General features: G+C 40.9%; 1 protein-coding gene across 2 annotated transcripts in view; it reads left to right on the top strand.

The window, feature by feature from the left end:
- The first annotated feature begins 794 nt into the window (after window positions 1–794).
- Window positions 795–21,376, top strand: part of BBS5 (Bardet-Biedl syndrome 5) — a 28,202-nt gene continuing 7,620 nt past the window's right edge. The window contains exons 1-8 of one of the 2 annotated variants that reach the window (XM_056110313.1): window positions 795–894; window positions 2,658–2,751; window positions 2,865–2,947; window positions 7,620–7,685; window positions 8,683–8,732; window positions 8,894–9,021; window positions 13,520–13,655; window positions 17,491–17,586. In XM_056110313.1, the coding sequence (XP_055966288.1) occupies window positions 2,869–2,947; window positions 7,620–7,685; window positions 8,683–8,732; window positions 8,894–9,021; window positions 13,520–13,655; window positions 17,491–17,586 (555 nt within the window). In that variant the 5' untranslated portion in view covers window positions 795–894; window positions 2,658–2,751; window positions 2,865–2,868. The remainder of the gene's footprint in view (window positions 895–2,657; window positions 2,752–2,864; window positions 2,948–7,619; window positions 7,686–8,682; window positions 8,733–8,893; window positions 9,022–13,519; window positions 13,656–17,490; window positions 17,587–21,376) is intronic. The other variant, XM_056110312.1, reaches the window with a different exon arrangement.

Raw genomic sequence — 21,376 nt, forward strand, 5'->3', positions numbered from 1 at the left:
CTCAAGAAGTATTTATGGAGGTGAGACAGTAACTGGCAGGTCTGGAGGACACAGTCCCCTGGTGGAAGCCCCAGTTCAATGCATGGCACCACATGGTTATTTCGGCAACACCCTTGAATAGATCCTGAACGACTCAAGGTGTGACCCAAATGCCAAAAATCAGAACAGCAAACCAAAAAAGTGATTATTCAGTACCTGTGATCTGGGCACTGCTGAAAGCTAACTATACTGATGTGGTCCTGACCTTGGGGTGCTTACAGTAGAACCGCAGGGGGGAAATCAGGGACCATCTCAGCTGACTTAAGAACTGAGACTTAAATGACAAAGGGGCAGAGCGTATAGAGAGAATGGAGTTTGGGGCAGTGGGCCCGCGGGGGTGGGGATGGGGAGGGGACAAAAGTGAGGTCGGACGGTGCGGAGGCTCAGAGTCTCTGTGCGAAGTGCAGGAAGGAGGGAGCTTGGCAGGAGACGAGGAAATGGACATGAAGAAATAAGGCGGGACCCAGGCAGGGATTGATTTAGTGTTTTTTCGTAAAGAAATATGAAGGAAATGGATGCCTGAAGGACTTGTTTGGGAAAAGGCTGCCCAGGCATCAAACACATGCTCCTGGGCCCCGGGCCACCTTGACTTCTTCGAATCTTCAGACCCCCTAGCACGTCCCACGTCCGTTCAATGATGCAACAGTGCCAAAAAAAAAAAAAAAAGTGCGCGCGCTCTCAAGGAAGGTTGGGCCTCTTTGCTCGCCGTAGACGTCGTGCCCGTTGCCATGGAGCCGATACGACGCCGCCCGTCCTTTAGCCCCGCGTAGACCTCCGGCCTCGGCCATCAGTCACCATGTCGGTACTGGACGCGCTTTGGGAGGACCGCGATGTGCGTTTCGACGTGTCCTCGCAGTGAGTCTCTGAGATTGCCTAGCAGCCCGGGGGCCTGCAGAAGGCGCGGCGGGGCGATGCCGGCCCGCGGGAGGGGCGCAGCGCCGCGGCAGCTCGCGGCCCTGGTAGCGTGAGGCCTGAGCGGCTAGGCTAGGCTAATGAGCTCGGACACGGAGGATTCCCCTGGGCTGCGCGAGCCTCGGGTGACCCCGAGCTGTTGGTTCTGTGCTGTGAAGGGAACTGAGAGTAGAGACTCCGCGGCCACCGGCTCCACTCCAGGGAGAACCGGAGTGACGCGCGCGTGGGCCCGGAGACCCATCACTTCGCCTTTGTGAGCATCCTCTGTCTAGTGAGGGAAGGAAGGCGGGAGGGGGCGTTCTCCAAAATTCCTAACCCGGCAACCCCGTTCGGAGTTCGGTCCCGTCTGTTGTTCATATTAATCACCCGCAGGCAAAAAGAGCCCTCGTTTGGAGCCCTTCGTTTTGGACTTTCTGGGATTGCTTTTAGGAAGGAGACGAGGACCAGGGGTGTAGCTCAGTGGTAGAGCGCTCGCTTTGCTTGTGAGTGCGACCCTGGGTTCAATTCCCGACACCGAAAAGCCAGGAGTATTGTTTTTTGCCGCCTACCGCCTGGAAGTTGGTGGTGGTGGGGGGAGGGCAGCAAACGCTGCGAGCTGGCAGGGTTCTAGATCCCGGCACCTTCTGGACTACTGTACCCCTTCACCCTCAGCACTACATCCAGCCCCAGCACTAACACCCAGCACCACCTCGGGCAGCCTGACCTGGAGTAGCCTCTCCACAAACTATGTTGGACGGTTACATGTTGGAAAATCGTAAAACTAAGGTTCCTGACTTAATGGTATGGAGCTTCTTAGTCACTTCTTATGATTCCTTATGTTGAGAATGTGTTTAGATGCCCCGGGAAATACTGATTTGAGTTTTTAGATTGAGTTGTGCTAGATTCCTAATCCTAACTTGGTTTCAGATATCTTAAGAATTAGTAGCAGGTGCCTTCCTATATGTAAATAGTAAAAGAGAGCAGCAAGAGAGTTTAAAAATGATCCTATTCACAGTTGTAAACTGCTAGTTGTTTTGATGCTCTAGAATGTATTGTCTTCAAACTATGATTTAGGGACTGTAGAGATAGTACAGATGGTACTGCAGTGTCTTGCACTATCCGGTTTGATCTCCAGCGTCCCATATGGTCCCCTGTCAGGAGTGATTCTTGAGTGCAGAGCCAGGAGTAACCCCTGTGTATCATCAGGTGTGACCCAAAAAAACTAAAAATAAAATAAAACTATGATTTACTTTTATTTCCTTCAGGTGATTATTTTGTAAGTCTTGATTCTGCACAGGTGCTTTATCCTGTTCCCTTCATAACTGTTGGACCTTGTTTCTTCTACTTAAAAACCTGGATTTTTCTAATGCCCAAAAGTAGAGAGTATAAGGGAAATTGTCTGCCAAGGAGGCAGGGGGAGGGTTGGAAAGTGGGGGTATCATGGGGACATTGATGGTGGAGAATTTGCACTGGTGGAGAGATGGGTGTTTGATCATTGTATGATTAAAACTCAAACATAAAAGCTTAGTAACTATATCTCAAGGTGATTTAATTAAAAAAATAAAATAAAATAAATCTGGGTTTTTCTCAAGTATCCACAGAATAAAGGGTCTGTTTTTCCATTTGGTATTCAACTTTCTCCATAATCTGATTCCTTCTTACCTATCTATCTCTCCAGCCCCATCCTTTCTTTTTTCTTATCTTTAACCAGTCTCCCTCTTTTCCAGCTCCTATGACTTCTTTCTGGTTCTGTTTTATTCTTTGTATTCCCAATAACTACAGATTTCTTCTCTGTGTTCTTGAAGACCTCATGAGCAGTTGGTATTATATCTTCTATACAATTGCCTGTTTTAAATGAACATATGTCATTTCTAAATTGATTCTAAGTAGGTGTAGTTGTAGCAGTAAAATTAAAGCATCTGTGTTTATTTCAGACAAATGAAAACGAGACCTGGAGAAGCCCTTATTGATTGTTTAGATTCAATTGAAGACACTAAAGGAAATAATGGGGATAGAGGTGAGTTAACTTTCTAATGTATTTTATGTTTCTGATTTAGTTTATAAATGTTTATAAAGATGATATTATCTGGGGAGTAAGATATGAAACAGCATTGTATCCACATGTAATTGTGAGAGTGGGAGAGTTTAATTCACATAAGACTTTTATTTGGTATAAATGGAAAATTGAGTACTAAGCCTTTTGCTAGGGAATACGGGTTCTCCCTTAGAACTCTAGCCCTGTCGTAAGTCCTGATTTTGACATAAGGCCCATCTTTGAAAAATTATTTGAGTCACATTTTGGAATGCTTTCTAGTATTAGCCAAGCCCAGGTGAGAGAGAGGAACAAAGATCTAGGAGCAAACAAAAAGTTTTAAGTTTGTGCCTTTGATGACTAAGTATCTCAAGATAGATAACTATTTTTTTTAATTTATTGAATCACATTAGTACAAAATTATTCAAAGTTTTAGGCATACAGTGTTCCAGTACAAACCCTTCACCATTATCCCCTTCCCTTCATCAATATCCTCTTTCCCTTCTGTCCCCCAGCATGCATCTTTGGTAGGTACTTTTTTTCTTTTCTGTTTTCCTTTCAGAAACTGTAGTTTGCAATATTGTTACTGAGAGGGTATCATGCATATCACTTATACCTTCTTTCAGCTCCCAGAATGACCATTTCCCTCAGATGACTGTTTCTTGACAAAAATCTAAATTAAATTAACTTGAGGAAACCACAAGAAAGTTTGGTGGTCCTTAGATTGACAAGAACCTTAATGTCCTTTCATCAATTATAGACTATGGTATAAGACTTTTTGTTTTTCGAATTTTCAAATATTGAGTAAATAATTCTTTACTGGTACTTTGGAGTAGGAAGAGCAAAACACTTCCCTCTCCACAATGCGGAATTGCATTCCTGAATGCACAGCCAGCCGAGAGTAGTTGCTGAGTACCACCAGGTATGGCTCCCCTGCCTACCCCCCCCAAAAAAAAAAAAACAGAAAAAGAAAAGAAACCTTTGTTGAGGCTCTTTGTAAGCATATGCAGAACTGCTGATTAATAAGGTCGGAAATGGGATGAACCTTGCTTCTAGCCATCTCCTTGCCTTTCAGCAGCTTGAAAATTAACAAGTTAAGGCAGTGCCAAGTCCAGGAGGAGATCCTCCTATTTATAAATATCCCAAAAGATTAACACATTTAATCCACTTCAACTGTAAGTATCCTGACTTGAAATGATCAGATTAGCGATAGGAGGTAGAAGAAAGAGAAAGAGAATTATGTTTTGGTGTCTGAGAGGGCAGGGCAAAAAAATTCATGCATGAGTACTAGGTTTGGTTTGGGGCAAAAGGGTAGGGTTTTTTAGCAGAAGAGAGAAGCACAAGAATGCTGTTACATTTCAGAGATGTACTAAAGGCAGGAAAGCAGGTATATAGGTTGGTCAGTGGGGTTTTTCGGTGAGAGGGGGGTGTTGTTATTTTTTGTTGTTGTTGTTTGGTTGCTTTGGTTTTATGGGGGGGGGTGGCCACACCTACAAGTGTTCAGAGACTACTCCAGGCTGATGCTCAAGGGTTACTCCTGGCAGTGCCCAAGGGAGCATGTGGTGCCCGGGATCAAACCCAATTCTCCTGCATGCCGGGCATGCTCTCAGCTCATTAAACTACTACCTCTTTGGCCCAAAGTCAATGGTTTTATAAGGTAAATTCTTCCCACTTCATAAATTCTAGGAAACTTATAATAGAAAATATTAAAAGACTCGATGAACAACGGGAGGACAGTGACAGTGATTAAAAGAATCAATGGGCCAGAGATCTAGTACCACAGATAGGACACTTGCACACAGCTGACCCAGGTTCAGTTTCTGTTACCATGTACAGTCCCTTAGTCTGCCGCCAGTGATCCCTGAGTACAAAACCAGGAGTAATCCCTGAGCACAGCCAGGTGTGGCCACACACACACACACACACACACACACACACACACACACACTCACACACACACACACACACAGATATATATATGTATACATTTTGGGGGGTAGGGGTCACAACTGGCAATGCCCAGAGGTCACTCCTGACTCAGACACTCAGGAATTACTCCTCGTGGTGCTCGGAGGACCATATGGGATGCTGGGAATCAAACCCGGGTCGGCCGCGTGCAAGGCAAACGCCCTACCCGCTGTGCTATCACTCCAACCCCATTCAAAAAATTATTTTAAAAGAATAATTGGGGCCGGAGAAGTAGTATAGTGGGTGCTTTCCTTGCATGTGACCAACCTGGGTTTAATCCCCAGTATCTTTTATGGTTCTCCAAGCACCACCAAGAATAATTCCTGAGAGCAGAGTCAGAAGTCACTCCTGAGCATTGCAGGGTATGGCTTCTCAAAAACCCCACAAAGCAACAAACAAATAAAAAGAACAACTGGGTGTCCTGAACCCAGTAGCCCAGTTGTTAGGAATAATGTTACCAAGGTGAAATGGCATAAGGAAAATATAAATGTCTATCTACAGTAACAAGTCACTGTCACTGTCACTGCCCTCCCGTTGTTCATTGATTTGCTTGAGTGGGCCCAGTAACGTCTCCATTGTGACAATTGTTGCTGTGTTTGGCATATCGAATACGTCACGGGGAGCTTGCCAGGCTTTGCCGTGCAGGCGAGATACTCTCGGTAGCTTGCCGGGCTCTCCGAGAGGGGCGGAGGAATTGAACTCGGGTCGGCCATGTTGGCTGCTTGCAATGCAAACGCCCTACCCGCAGTGCTATCGCTCCAGCCCACAGTAACAAGTCATAAAAACAAATTTGTAAAGAATTAAAGGGAGAGAGATCAAATGTACTTGACCCTTTGTATGTACTTGTCCCTGGGTTTGATCCCCAGCATTGTCTGTCCCTTGAGCATCATCAGGATCATCACTTACTCCCAAGTACAGAGCCAGGAGTAGCCCTCAATACCATTGGGTGTGGTTCAAACAATCCCCCCACAAAATAATTAAATACTAAAAATTCTAATAATAATAGTTAACATTTTTATTATTATTTGCCAGTAACTGTTCTGGGACTTTCTTATATAATCGTATTTAATAAAAAAACTAATTATAAAACATAACTGAAGCAGGTTGTTCTCTTTTTCAGACAGAAACTAAAGAAGGAGCAGTTAAAAAGAAACTTCACTCAATTAGTACAGTACATGCTGTACATTGGGGAAGTCCTAAATTTTTTCTCCCTCTCTCTCTTAGGGAGAGAGAGAGAGAGAAACAGAGACAGAGGGAGAAAGACAGAGAGAGAGAGACAGAGAGAGAGAGAGAGAGAGAGAGAGAGAAATCAACTTTTCTAGAGTTACAAATTACCAGGTGATAGCTAAACTGTCTATGTTGGCTTTCTGAACTGCGGGGTCAAGCATTATTATCATCTCAGAAATGTTGATTTCTCACCAGACTCAATACTAAGCCCACCTAACGCCTCTGCTTCTGTTGCTATCAGATCAAAGTCTGACAGTAATACAGGCAACCTCTCTTGCCTGAATTACTTATTACTGTCTTCAGTTTGTCCCTCCTTTTCCTCCCCTTTTACCCCTGACCCTGAGAAGATGTCCTGTCTAGACCACTCAAAAGGTTCTAGATTCTTAGTATTAGTCAAACAAAGCATGTAAAATTTCATGGTTTCTCATGGTTTTTTCTTTTTTTTTTTTCATTTGTTTTTGGGCCACACCCAGTGATGCTCAGGTCTTACTCCTGCCTCTGCATTCAGGAATCATTCCTGGTTGGACTCAGGGGACTATATGTGACACCAGGAATGGAATACGGGTCGGCCATGTGCAAGGCAGTTACCCTTCCTGTGCTGTACTATACTATTGCTCCAATCCCTGTATCAGGGCACTCTAAATTTCTAAGACATGGTTTACCAGTCTCAGATTATTTTACTTTTTTTCTTGGAGTATTTCTAGGAACTACTATTCCACATGCAACACTTTGAGAAGCAACATTTAAGTTTATATTTCAGTGTAAGAACATCAGTTGATGCTAAGAAAGAAAAACACAAACAAGGGGCTGGAGCAATAGCACAGTGGGTAGGGTATTTGCCTTGCATGCAGCCAACCTGGGTTCGATTCCCAGCATCCCATATGGTGCCCTGAGCACTGCCAGGGGTGATTCCTGAGTGCAGAGCCAGGAGTAACCCCTGTGGATAGCCAGGTGTGACCCAAAAAGCAAAAAAAAAAAAAAAAAACAAAACACAATATCAGCAAAATAGTTTGCTGCTCACCAGTGTGTAAAATTTGGTATATAATTGTATAGTTCATTTAAACAAGAATTGCTAAGAGCACTTATATGATAGAATTGCTTAAGAACATTCATATTAATGAGCTTATGAGAATTCACTGAGAAGTACAGTTACAAATGAATTTATCAGCACACAGTTTTCTCCATTTCTTTGAGTCAAACCAAACTGTTGTCAGTGAATACTTATATCCCCTCACATTTTTTCCCTTGGTATTCTAAATCACATTTTATGTCTAACAGGGCAAATGAAGGCAATGAATATTTTCAGTTAATAAGCATATACATATTACATATATACATATTTATTTAAACTGTGCTTGCTTCTGATACTAGGTCAGAAGTTCCATGTCCACTTTATTCTGTACTACAAAAATGGGTCCTTGAGTTAACTTCTTTTGATTTTCTGTGTTTTACTTTGATTTAGGTAGACTCTTGGTAACAAATTTAAGAATTATCTGGCACTCTTTGTCTCTACCCAGAGTCAATCTCTGTAAGTAGTTTTGTCAGGTAACACATAATTAAAGACTCCTTGTTATGTGAATTTACGTAGTGGCTTTTGATTTCAAAAATGCTATACCAGGAATATGTGGAAAACTGATAGTGATTAAACTTCAGAAACCCTGTACTAACCTGAGACTGACTATGTACAAATGCAAAAGAAGTGTTTTTCAATCTTTCTATTATACCTTTTGGAAACATAAGAGATTAGTACTTTTATATTGATTTTTAGTTTTTGTTTATCTTTGGCAACTTTTCTTCATCAGTTGTGGCTCCCTTCTGTTTGTGTTGTTTCCTTTCTGTGGCCCCCTGTCCTACCAGTTAGTCTCTTAGTTTCCTGCTGTCACCCTCTATTTATGTGATTCATCTGTAGCCTCTTGGAATATCCTGGAGGTACACAGGAGTCAGATGACCCCTAGTTGAGAAGCACTGATCAAAACTCCTGTACGGGCTTTCGTTGTTTGTTAAACTTTGTCTCACTTATTTCAAAATTTTGGTTTTGGGGCTATACCTTGTAGTGTTCAGGGATTACTCCTGGCTCTGCACTCAGGAATTATTTCTGGCAGGGCTCAGGGAACCATATGGAATGCTAAGGATCGAACCTTGGCCAGCTGCATGGAAGGCAAGAGCCGTTCCTTCTGTCCTATCACTCCATCCCTGTCTCATATATTTTCATGTATTTTAAAAGACTATTTTGACTTACAGACTTTTCTTCTTGGTATAGCTGTGTTAAACTTTTAGTTAATAATACCATGGAGCTTTTAGAAAAGTAAACTTCCTTTGTTTGATGTTCTGTATGCTTTTTGTTTGCTTACAGACAGAATTGGCTCTCCAGTTTTAGTGACTTAACTTAAATTTGTAATTATTCATAAAAATTCATAAGTTTTAGTTTTATATGTTTAAGATCTTAACTTGGTAAAGTTCTGTATAGATTTTACTCCTCCATTTATTGTATCATAGTCTTTAAAATCTTTGCTTTTTAATTTTAGCTATCGGTTATAACTGCGTATTGAGTATTACAACAAGGACTGCCAACTCTGTAAGTTTAAAAAATCTTACTGAAATATACATGTGATGAAACAACTATTTGAGGCTGATGTTTGTTCTCAACATGAATGAGGAATTTGCTTTGACCTTTTAAATTATTTTCTCTGAGCTTTTAAAGAATAAATCCATAAATAAATAAATTTGCCCTTACAGAAATTACGAGGCCAGACGGAAGCTCTTTACATACTAACAAAATGTAACAGTACTCGTTTTGAGTTTATATTTACAAATTTAGTTCCTGGAAGCCCTAGACTTTTTACTTCAGTGATCGCAGTGCATAGGTAAGGTAATACTTTATGGATTGTTAAATATTTTTAAAGTAATACTATGATATATAAAGGTTTAGAGGATAAGTTTAAATGTATGATGCTGGGCTAGAGCAACAGTGCAGCAGGTAGGGCATTTGCCTTACATGTGGCCACCCCGAGTTCATTCCCCCTCGCATCCCATATGGTCCCCCTGAGCACCACCAGGACTAATTCCTGAGTGTAGAGCCAGGAGTAGCCCTTGAGCACCTCTGGGTGTGACCCAAAAAGCAAAAAAATAAAAATAAAGTATTATGCAGGTTCCTCTAATCTCTATTACAAATATTCCAAAGATATTCAGAACATACAATTATTAAAAAATACTTTGAAGGATAAAGTTTTTAAAACATAAGTCTACTGAAAATTCATAAATATTTCTGCTGGATATTCTTAAGCCAGCTGCCAAAACAGTAATAGTAAAAGAGAAATTCATTCATTTTTAGATAACCAATGTGGATCATTTTGTTAATTAAATCAAAGGTCTTTTTTTCCAATTGTACAAGGCAGATTTGAATTTTTTTTTTCTTTTTGGGTCACATACCCAGTTACTCCTGGTTCATGCACTCAGAAATTACTCCTGGCGGTGCTCGGGGAATCATATGGGATGCTGGGAATCGAACCTGGGTCAGCCGCGTGCAAGGCAAATGCCCTGCTTGCTGTGCTATTACTCCAGCCCCAGATTTGGATTTTTTTTATAGAATCTTTCAATTGTTTTGTAGTTGGTTGGATGGTTCCTGAAGTCTTCTCTTTTCACGCTGGTATCAACATTTTTGTTTCGTTTTATATTGGGGTCACATCCAGCAGTGTCTGTACTTACTCCCTGAGCAATGCCATGGGTGACCCTCCCAAAAATTATATATTATATATATACACATATATGTATAACGTGTACACATTTATAAATTTATATATATAAATTTTAAGTTATTAAAAATATTGGTAAGAAATTTTGGGATTATTTAAAAATAGTACATAAAATTTATTGTGAATTTTTTCTTTTTTATCTTAAACCCAAATATTTCCAAAGTAGTGTTTTAAATGTAGAAAATGAACCTATGCAACTGCTCAAATGGAAGCATGTATTTATGTTATTTGGAAATGGGAATAGGTTTTTGTTTGTTTGTTTTGGGTCCACACCTGACGATGCTCAGGGGTGATTAGTCCTGGCGCTGCACATGGCATGCTGGAGATCAAATTTGGGTCGCTGCATACAAAGGTAGCACCTTACACACTATACTATCACTCCAGTTCGATATTTTTCATTTATTTGAGTGAGATCATCTGCTATTTGCCCTTCTCCTTCTAATTTAACATAAAAACCTTCAATTCCATTCATGTTGCAGCAGAAGAAAGACTTCATCTTATAACTGCGTAGTAGCATTCTGTTGTGTATGTTTAACACAACTTTTTTATCCTTGAATCAGTTCAAGGATAGATAAGTGTTCTTTGGGTAGCTATTTAGGAGTGGAATTATTGGATCATATGGTAGTTCTGTTTTTAACTTTTTGAGGAATCTCTGTACCGTTTTTCACGAGGCCATACTAGTTTGCAGTCTCACCAACACTAAATGAGGGTTCCTTTTTCTCCAAATCCCTGAATGTATTTGTTGTGTCTGGACTTTTTGATATAGGCCATTCTCACTACTGACATATGGTGATATCTTGTTGCCATTTTGATTTATACTTCCTGAGAGTCAGTGACAATCAACATTTTTTCATGTTCATTTATATATATATTGTCTTTGGAGAAATGTCTGTCAGTTCTTATTTCACCAACCTCTTTTGTTGTTTTGTTTTAGGGCCATACCTGTTAGTGGTTAGAATCTGTTCCCTGGCTCTGTACTAAGGAGTCACTACTGGTGGTGCTCAGGGACCACCATTAGCGTAGGGATTGAACTGGGAGTGGCCACCTGCATGGCAAGTGCCTCAACCTCTATCCTATCTCTCTGTCCCCTCTTCCCTGTTTTTAAATTTTTTTAAACCGAGTTTTGTGAATATTTTTTATATACAGGATATTAGCCCTTTATAAGCTGTAGGTACGTGTACGTGTATATTTTCTTCCATTAATAGAATTTTTTTCTTGATTTAGTGTAAATTTCTTTTGCAATCAAAAAGCTTTTTTGTGTTTGTTATTTTCAGTAGGGAAGAATGGAAAGAAAACAGTTACAGGAATTTTTTTTTACTTTTTTTTGGGTCACACCCAGCGATGCTCAGGGGTTATTCCTGGCTCTGCACTCAGGAATTACCCCTGGTGGTGCTTGGGGGACCATATGAGTTGCCGGGGTTCAAACCCAGGTTGGCCACGTGCAAGGCAAACGCCCTGCCCGCTGTGCTATCACACCGGCCCCAGGAATTTTTTTATATGTAGACACAAATACAATAATCCTAGTGTCCCTTTTGTAATTGTTCTAATTTTCTGTCATAAAGGTAAATGTGAGGGGGCTGGAGAGATAGCACAGCGAGTAGGGCATTTGCCTTGCACGTGGCCAACCCGGGTTCGATTCCCAGCATCCCATATGGTCCCCTGAGCACTGCCAGGAGTAACTCCTGAGTGCAGAGCCAGGAGTAACCCCTGTGCATTGCCGGGTGTGAGCCAAAAAGCCAAAAAAAAAAAAAGTAAAAATTTGTGAGGATAATCTTTTCAGATTGCACTGAGAAAAATAATTGGACTTCAAAAGGATAATGGTGTCTTTGACCAAAACAGAAATGAAGTATTTTGAGCAATTAATTTTGGTTTGAGTTTTGGGCCACACTTGGTGATGCTCAGGGGTTACTCCTGGCTCTGCATCAGGAATTACTTTTCTTGGTGCTCAGGGGCCCATATAGGATGCCTGGGATCAAACCGAGGTTAGCCACATGCAAGACAATTGCCCTACCCATTGTACTCTCTCTAGCCCCCCTAAGCAATTAATTTTTTTGTCTAATACAGGCAAGCATTATTTTCCATTTTAGAGATTAATGTTTCCTAGCTTTGTGCTATATGACTTTGTCTTAAGAATCAAACATCTGGGCTGGAGAGATAGTACATATAGAACAAGTCAGTTTAGCCCACCCTAGTTCAATCCTCAATATCATGTATGGTCCTTCATATAACACCAGGGGTCACTCTTGAGCACAGAAGCAAAACCAGTAATAGCCACTGAGCACTGCCATGTGTGACCACAAACTCCCCTGCCCCCCCCCCCAAAAAAAATAAGAGGTAATTAGACATCTGTGTTGGGGTATGGCTTAGTGGCAGAGAACTTGCCTTGTATGAATAAGGCACTGGATTCGATTGCTGGCACTGCTTAGTCTCCTGAGTACCTAACTGTAGTCACTCCAGAACAAACCTAGCTGTACTCCCCAGAAAAAAAAAGATTCAGACAGTGACCAGAAAAATACAGCAGGTAGGGCACTTGTCTTGCATGTATATGATCCACAGCATAACATGTTACCCTGATCCCTTCAGAAGTTACTCCTGAGCTCTGAGCCAAAAGTAAGCCAAGTGTGGCCTGAGCTTCCATACTCACCCCCCCCCCGCCCCCACCAAAGAAAGACAAAGACATCTGAAAAATCTGAGAAGATAAATTGTGGGGCCAGAGCAGTAGTACAACAGGTAGGACATTTGCCTTGATCTGGGTTCAATCTCCAGCATCTCATATGGTTCCCAAGCAGCACCAGGAGTAATTCCTGAGCACAGAGCCAGGAGTAAATGAGCACCACTATTGAGTGTGATTCCCTCAACCAAAAAAAAAAAAAAAAGAAGTTTAAATACTAAACCAAATGACAAAAAAATTGTAATCTCTGTTGTTTACACACACATGTGTACACATAAAATGGTATATTACTCAGCTCTTATTAAAGATGAAGCTTGCTATATGTAACAGTGAATAGAACTAGAGGCTATTATGCTGAATGAACTAAGTCAGATATGTAGAATATAAAGAAAGAAGACACCAAGTTAAAACAAACTTAAATTAAAACAGATTGAGGGTTATCAGTAAGGAAAGGCTGTGTGCGGTGAATGAAAATGGTTCTAGGGGATGCATGATATGGGAAAGATAGTAGACTTTTAGAATGCAGGTATATGGCACAGTGGTAGAACACCTGCCCTGTAGGCATGAGGCCACGATTCTAATCCCAGTTCTACCCACATCACTGATGTGAGCCTGGCAACAATGCCACCAAGATCCCTGACACCACAACAGGTGTGTCATTGCTAGCTCTCTCTGACCAAGTGTGAGCAAGCAGTGCAAGCAGGGAATGGGAAATAATTTTGAAAGAAAAGGACTTTTAGTGGTGATCATTATATATTACACAGTGAATAAGATGTGAATTATAATGCATTATATTTGAAGCTTACATAATATTTAAACCAATGTTACCATATTAAAATTTTATTTTTTAGAAACTAGAACCATCAAAATTTATTGAAAAGGAAACTATTTTTATATTTGGGTATATATACATTTAATTTTTTTTGTTCTTTTTTATAGAGCATATGAAACATCTAAAATGTATCGTGATTTTAAATTGAGAGGTGCACTAATTAGAAATAAACAACTAAGATTATTACCACAAGAACATCTGTATGATAAAATCAGCGGCGTATGGAATCTATCCAGTGATCAGGTATTGTGGAAAGAAAGGAGCCATTTAAGGACAGTGCACTGGTATTATTTTTTTCATTCATTGAGCTTATATGTTCATTTAACCCTGTTAAGATTAACTTTATAATTGTTGGTAAGTTAGCATTATAGGTCTTAATATCAAATTATATAAGATATACATATACATTTGTTTTGTTTTGGGGGGAGGGCCACACCCCGCAGTTATCAGGGTTTACTCTCATCTCTGCACTTTGGGATCACTCTTGGTGGGTTCAGGGGGATATAAGTGGTGCCAGGGATTGAACCAAGGTCAGCCACATGCAAGACAAGTGCCCTACCTTGCTCTGGTTCCTATAATTTTATTTTTTTGCAGTGCTAGAGATCAAACTCAGGGCCACACATGCTTGGCAAGTGCTCTACTGCCGAGCTACATCCTTAGGCTCTAAAATATTTATTTATTTATTTATTTATTTATTTTGAATACCCATCCCTCCACCAGCAACCATTTCCCACCACCACGGATCCCAGTATCCCTCCCACCCCCCATCCTCCCCAAACCACCCTGTCTCTGTGGCAGGGCATTCACTTTTGTTCTTTCTCTCCTATTGGGTGTTGTGGTTTGTATAAGAGTTTTGCTCGAGCGGGCCCAGTAACGTCTCCATTGGAGACTTTGTTGTTACTGTGTCTGGCATCTTGAATACTCTCGGTAGCTTGCCGGGCTCTCCGAGAGGGGCGGAGGAATCGAACTCGGGTCGGCCATGTTGGCTGCTTGTAAGGCGAACGCCCTACCCGCTGTGCTATAAGAGTTAAGCCTGATTTTCAGGGAGAAATGTTGGATGATTTACTTTCCATTGATCACTTTGTATAAACAGAGATTACGCGGCCGCGCGGTTTGGAGGAAAAGTCCTAGTTCCCGCATACTCAAGCTATGCTTGTAGAGGCTTCTGGTCACCGGGGTTCCATCTGGAGGAGGCAGGATGCGGCACCTACCCCATCTGGGACTTCCCCGTGATCTCGGCTCTTTTTGGAACCTGGTGTCTTCTCCGGGAGCTGTAGAGCCCCCCCCCCCCCCCCCCACGCAGCCCTTCTTCTCTGCTGCTGTGTGCTGTAAAGATCTCTAAAATATTTTTGTCTTCATGTTTTCCTGGTCTTAATAGCAACTTTGTTCTGTATAGAATTTAGTGCTGCAATAGTTCAGTCCCTTTACACAGATAAACAAAACTCAGGCCCCAGTGAGTTAAAGGACCTCACATGATATTTTCCAAAACCATATTCTTTACTACCCTCCACATCTTTGTGTGTGTGTGTGTGTGTGTGTGTGTGTGTTGGGGGTGAGAGAAGTGTCTAAGCAACAATATGGTGGCACGAGGGATTGAACTAGGTCAGCTTGTGAGTGAGGCACATGCCTTAATCTTTGTACTATCTCTCCAGCCTACCTTTCTTTTTTTTCCCCTTCTTTTGGGGGCACACCTGGCAATGCTCAGGGTTTACTCCTGGCTCTGTGCTCAGGAATCACTCTTGGCGGTGCATGGGGGACCATATGGGATGCTGGCGATCAAACCCAGGTCGGCTGCATGCAAGACCAATGCCCTACCGGCTGTACTATCATCCATCCCTTTAACCTAACTTTCACATTTTTTAAAAATAATCCTCATATCTTTATACTATATGCAAAAGGAGGAGAGCCATGGAGTAAATAGCCAGTGAAGATTTTAATCCATTTGGGTTTTTGTTTATTTTTAAGGGAATGAAACATAAACCTTGCCTATATTCTTCTTATGTCCATACTTTTAATTTTTCAGTTTGCTCTTAAAATTATGGCAAGTTGAGTCACATCAGCGTCTAATAGTTGGAACAGTAGCACACTCATTTCTAGGGGAAATTTGTCTCTTGCTAAAAATATGTCCATCTTTTGTGTGTGTTACAACCTAGATACGAATGTTGACTACTGTATTATTAAAGCTTTAGTATTTGAGTGAAGAACTTAATGCTAAATATTGAATCATACATTGTGAGGAAACTGGATTTGAATCATTTTAGTTTCCATAGGCTATAAAAAACTCCTATCTGAATGGCTTCTCCTGGGAGGGAGCAAATTTCTTTCTGCAGAGGGTTAGGTGTTTCAACCTTTGCAGTTATACAGTCTTTGCCTTCTCAATTCTGCCTTTGTAGTGTGACAAAGTCACAGACAAAATGTAAACAGGAATATAGCTGGCTCAATAAAACTAGTGACACTGAAATTTGAATTTCATGCCAGATTCATGTATCATGAGATGTTATTTTTTTATCTTATTCCAACCTTTTAAAATATGTGAAAGTTATTCTTCCTTGTGGGCAGTACAAAATGAGGTTGCAGGCCAAATTGGGCTATGAGCCATAGCTTATGACCACTGCTTTAGGTCAAAGCTTGGCTGTCACTTTCACAAAAAAGCTTTCTGTGTGTTACTTACAGAGCATATACCTATTTATCACTCCAAATTATTACTACTGTGAAATGCAGAGCTTGCCTGTGCCCCCATATTAGAATGTGGGTCTTAGAAGGGTAGGACAGGAGTTAACTCTGTTCGTAATTAGATACATAACTACCTACCTAACAGAAAATTTGACATTTCCTTTTTTTCCTCCTTCTCCCTCCCTCCTTTCCCCCCTCCTCCAGTTTTTGGGCCACACCTGTTGGTACACAGGGCCCATTCCTGACTTTGTTCAGGAATTAGTCCTAATGCACAGAAAATCATGTGTGGTGCCATAGATTTCAACCCAGGTTACATGCAAAGCCAGTACCCTACCTGCTATACTATACTTTCTGGCTCTTTGGCACTTCTAATTAATTAGGATATATTATCAGATATAATATTTCATAGAAAATATGGATGCTTTTGTCAGCATGATATGTTTATGGAAAAAGAACAATTAAAATGTGCCCTCCTGGGCCAGAGAGTACAGGGGTTAAGGCACTTGCCTTGCACATGGCCGACTCCATTCAATTCCCAGCACTACATATGGTCCCCAAGTTCCACTGGGAATGATCTCTGAGCACAGAGTCAGAAGTAATCTCTGAGCACTCCCAGGTATAGTCCAATATCCCCCCAAATGAATTAAAATAAAATACAGCTTTCTGTCAGTCCCCACCACCAAACTTGGCCCTTGATTTGGGAGTTAAGAGTTATTATTTCATGATCACCTTCATAGAATAAAATAAAGAATAATCCTCTGAATATATGTAATAGGGAAGGTAGAGGTAATGAGGGAGAAATAGATCAGTAGTGGCAGATAATCTTGATGCCATGTTACTAGGTCTGGGATACTTTTCTAAACCAATTAGGTAAGGATCCATCTACTAGTATAGATAAGATGCTAAGGGACCATTTTGGGTGCCTTAAAGAACAGTTTTAGTCTGAAGTTGATAAGGAAGTCTTGCAAATATCTCTTGTGAACTGAATGCATTATCAAATATGTTTGGACTCTCACAACTCTCTTATCTTGACTTATCCCTGGTCTTGGCTAATAATAAGATTTAATATTTGTAAGATGCTCACTGTGTGCCAGACACAGTGCTGTTATGCTATTTACTCAGATTTCCACCTTTCATTTGAAACAATATACCAAGATTAAATTTGCCCATGGTCTGACAAATGGCCTGGTATATTGATTAGATATATTGAGAGTAATTGATTAGGTCTAATCCTGAGTCCATGCCCTTAATTAGCTACTGAAAAGTCATTAATACCTCACAGTACTCAGTTATGATACTTTCTTCTGCTGTAATGACCAGAATTATTCCAGTGTTTAGAAAATATTTAAGAATAAGCATTCAAGTAAATAATTGTTTGTATGTCTCTCCTTACTCTCTTTTACAGGGAAATTTGGGAACCTTTTTTATTACCAATGTGAGAATTGTGTGGCATGCAAATATGAATGACAGTTTCAATGTCAGTATACCATATCTGCAAATTGTAAGTGCATACATTTTTTTTTAATTTTTATTAGTGAGACACCATGAGGTACAGTTGTAGACTTACAAATTTTTGTGCTTGGGTTTCAATTATACAATAATCAAATACCCATCCCTCCACCAGTGCCCATTTCCCACCACCACGGATCCAAGTATCCTTCCCACCCCCCATCCTCCCATCCCACCCTGCCTCTGTGGCAGGGCATTCCCTTTTGTTCTGTCTCTCTCTTATTAGGTGTTGTGGTTTGCAAAAGAGGCAATGGGTGACAATCATGTTTGTCTATAGTCTACTTTCAGCATGCTTCTCCCATCCTGGGAAGATCCTCCCAACACCCTTTATTTGGTGTTCCCTTCTCTATCTGAGCTCCCTTTTCCCCTAGCGTGTGTTGTTGGCCTCCAAGCCATGGAGTAAAATTTCTGGTACTAATCTCGGCCATTCTTGGGTGTTAAGTTTTTGTTTTTATAAATTTATTTATTGAATCACCATGAGAACAGTTACAAAGCTTTCGGATTAAGGCTCGGTCATACAATGATGACCGTCTCTTCATCAGTGTACATTTTCTTCCACCCAAACCCCCAGTATCTGCCCCCCCCATCCCATACCCCCTCCCTACCTGTTTGGCAGATGATTTCCATATTACTCTCTCTCTCTAATTTGATTACATTCAATATTTTGACACCAGACCCACCATTATTATTTGGGATTTTTCCCCCAACACTCAGACCTGCCGAAAAGGCAGCATTAGACAATTTGTTTTCTGTTGCTGATTATGAATAGCATATGATGTTGCATGGCCGCAATAGTGGCCGTGTGATTTTAGAACTCTGAAATTTTAATAATTAAATCTAGAGGGATTTCTGGCAAAGGCCACTGGGTTCCAAGATTCATTGTCGTGTGTCAGGGATCATGGCTGTTAAGCAGCTTAATCACTATTTAGGCATGAAGTTTTAACTAAATTCAGTAGAAGCTATTAAAGTTGTTTACTTATAATTGAGACCAGTTTGTTTTGGGAATAGATAAAAATATTTCTTGCGGAGCTGGAGCAATAGTACAGCAGGTAGGACATTTGCATTGCACGTGGCCGACCCAAATTTGATTCCCAGCATCCCATATGGTCCCCTGAGCACCTCCGGGAGTAATTCTTGAGTACAAAGCCAGGAGTAACCCTTGTGCATCACTGGGTATGACCCAAAAAGAAAAAAAATAAAGGCAAAAACATATTTCTTGCTACTGCTGATGCTACAAAAAATATGTGATTCAGTGACATAATTAAACAAATAATAAAACTGAAGAATTTTATTTTACATAAACTACTTCTAGGATTCTAAATTAAAATAATTCCTAAAAACAGGAAGATTGTACAGTGATAATCACCCTTAACAGTAGGATGTAAGGTGATAATGATTGAGCAGTTTAATAAATGATTATTGAGTAAATACAATGTGTATGACATTTAGATATCATTTCTTTTTTTTTTCTTTTTTTTTTTTCTCTTTGGCTTTTTGGTTCACACCCGGCATTGCACAGGGGTTACTCCTGGCTCATGCACACAGGAATTACTCCTGGCAGTGCTCAGGGGACCATATGGGATGCTGGTAATCGAACCCGGGTTGGCCACATGCAAGGCAAACACCCTACCCGCTGTGCTATTGCTCCAGCCCCAGATGTCATTTCTTGATGTGTCTTCTTAGAAGATGAAGATAATTCCTTGAAATATTTGCAAAATATTTCCAAACATATCTTTTGTCGAATCATTTTATTTCTAAGTTATTTTAAAATATCTGAGCATTTGCCAAATATTGAGTTCCTACTCTGTGTTCGTTGCAGATAAATAATCATGAAAATTATGAACCAGGGGGTGGAGAGATAGTACAGAGGTTAAGGCTCTTGCCTTGCATGTGGTTGTCCCGAGTTTGATCTCCAGCACCACATACAGTCCCCCATGCCCCACCAGGTATGCTTTCTGAGCCAGGAAAAAGTCCTGAGCACCAGTGGGTGTGACCCCCCCCATACACACACACACACACACACACACACACACACACACACACCAAAAAAAAAAAACAGTAAAGTTAATGAGCCAATACACAGCATCTGCTATCAAGGATTTTTCACTCTAATATAGAAAAGCAACACAATAAACAAAATCATAGAGCCTGATAGGAAGAAAATTATTTTCAGCCATCTAAAGAGCAACTTAACAGTTATGGCTGTGAAGATATGACTGTCTGCATAACATAGATGTTTGTTGAATTGTGTTGTTCATTTAGGTTCATATGCAGTTTCTATATTGTATGTATGTAAACTAACTAAACCTCTTTTGTGCTAAATAATTACTAAATAGTAAACAGCCTTGTGCTTTCAGCAGCAAGCATACTTCAGATAGGATTTTCTTTTTGTTTCTGGGGGAACTATACTTATGGTGCTCAGGGCTTATTCCCAGCTCTGTGCTCAGGGGTCACTACTGGCAGTACTCAGGAGACCATAGAAGGTGCTAGTTATCATACCAGGGTCAGCTACATTCAATACAAAACACATTCATCCCTAAACTGTCTCTCTAGCCTCAGACAGGCCTTTTTTTTTTCTTCAATTTTTTTTTTATTGATTCACTGTGAGCTAGATCCTTACAAAGCTTTTCATAATTAGGTTTCAGTCATATAATCAGACAAGACTTTTAAAATAACTTTTTGTTATTTAATAATACAATTGCCAAATATGGCCCCTGGAACAGATTCTGCCTGACCCAAATAACTTGCAACCCGACACCTTCACAGTCTGTCACTGCAGCAGTCATGTTCTAACTTCAGCCTCAGCCACAGCCCCTGACCTCACTCATTATATACTCACGTCTTCTTGCCAGTTTCTATCTGAGCCTATGCTGCCCTTACTCAGCTGGTCGGATACCTGTTTACAGTGAGGGCACCCGTCCATGTATTATGGCTCTTTACAGGGACTCTGAATACAACTGCGTTGTGAAATCTCAGGTTTTCATGACAAATATAATTTTAACTCAACCCAGCCACCTCAAACAGTGTGTCTGTCTATGTGCCTTTCTCACTTTCTCTCCATCTGTCTGGGAGGTGAGACATGCCCAGAAGCAACCTCGGATGCTCCTTATCAGGCTTTTGGTCAGCAGGTCGGTTGTGATGTCAGATGCTCTGTGGTTCTCATAACCTCTTCAGCAGGATCTTTTCTTGTGTGCCACCTTCTACAGGTCCCCCCTGCCTTTGTCATTCTGCCCCTTTTTCCTTCTCCCATACCACTGGTGTCACTCTCGTGTCCCATTTACCTATTAATTTTTTAATTAATGTGCTTTCATTGAGATATCATAGTTTCCAACGGTATGAAAGTCATTGTTTTACAGTCATAGTGCTACTACTATAACCCTCCACCAGCATTCTTCCACTGCTGCCCCAAGGTCCCCTGACCACTCCCCTCCCCTCGGACCTATTTATATTTACATTTGACTCATTGTGGCCTTCTTTTATATCCAGAGAGCCTCTAACCTATTTAAAAATAAATAGAATATCAATTCTTAGAGAACACCTGTGTTTTAAGAAGTAAGAGGCATGTGAGATTTAAAAATTAATCCTTTCTTGGGAACCACAAAAGACACGGCTCTGTAACTTGAAAGACTACCCTGGGACCCCAGAGATGGCTTAATAGCTTACCATACCTTCAAGGCAAGCCTGAGGCAACAAGATCAAATCACAGTATCTCCTGCATGTGCTAAGGCAATCCTGACAGATCTGTTGTTTGGAAAGAAGGACCCTGGCTAGAAGGGCTCAGA

The sequence above is a fragment of the Sorex fumeus genome, unplaced genomic scaffold (assembly GCF_029834395.1).
Source record: "Sorex fumeus unplaced genomic scaffold, SorFum_2.1 ptg000009l, whole genome shotgun sequence".
NCBI classification, from domain to species: domain Eukaryota; kingdom Metazoa; phylum Chordata; class Mammalia; order Eulipotyphla; family Soricidae; genus Sorex; species Sorex fumeus.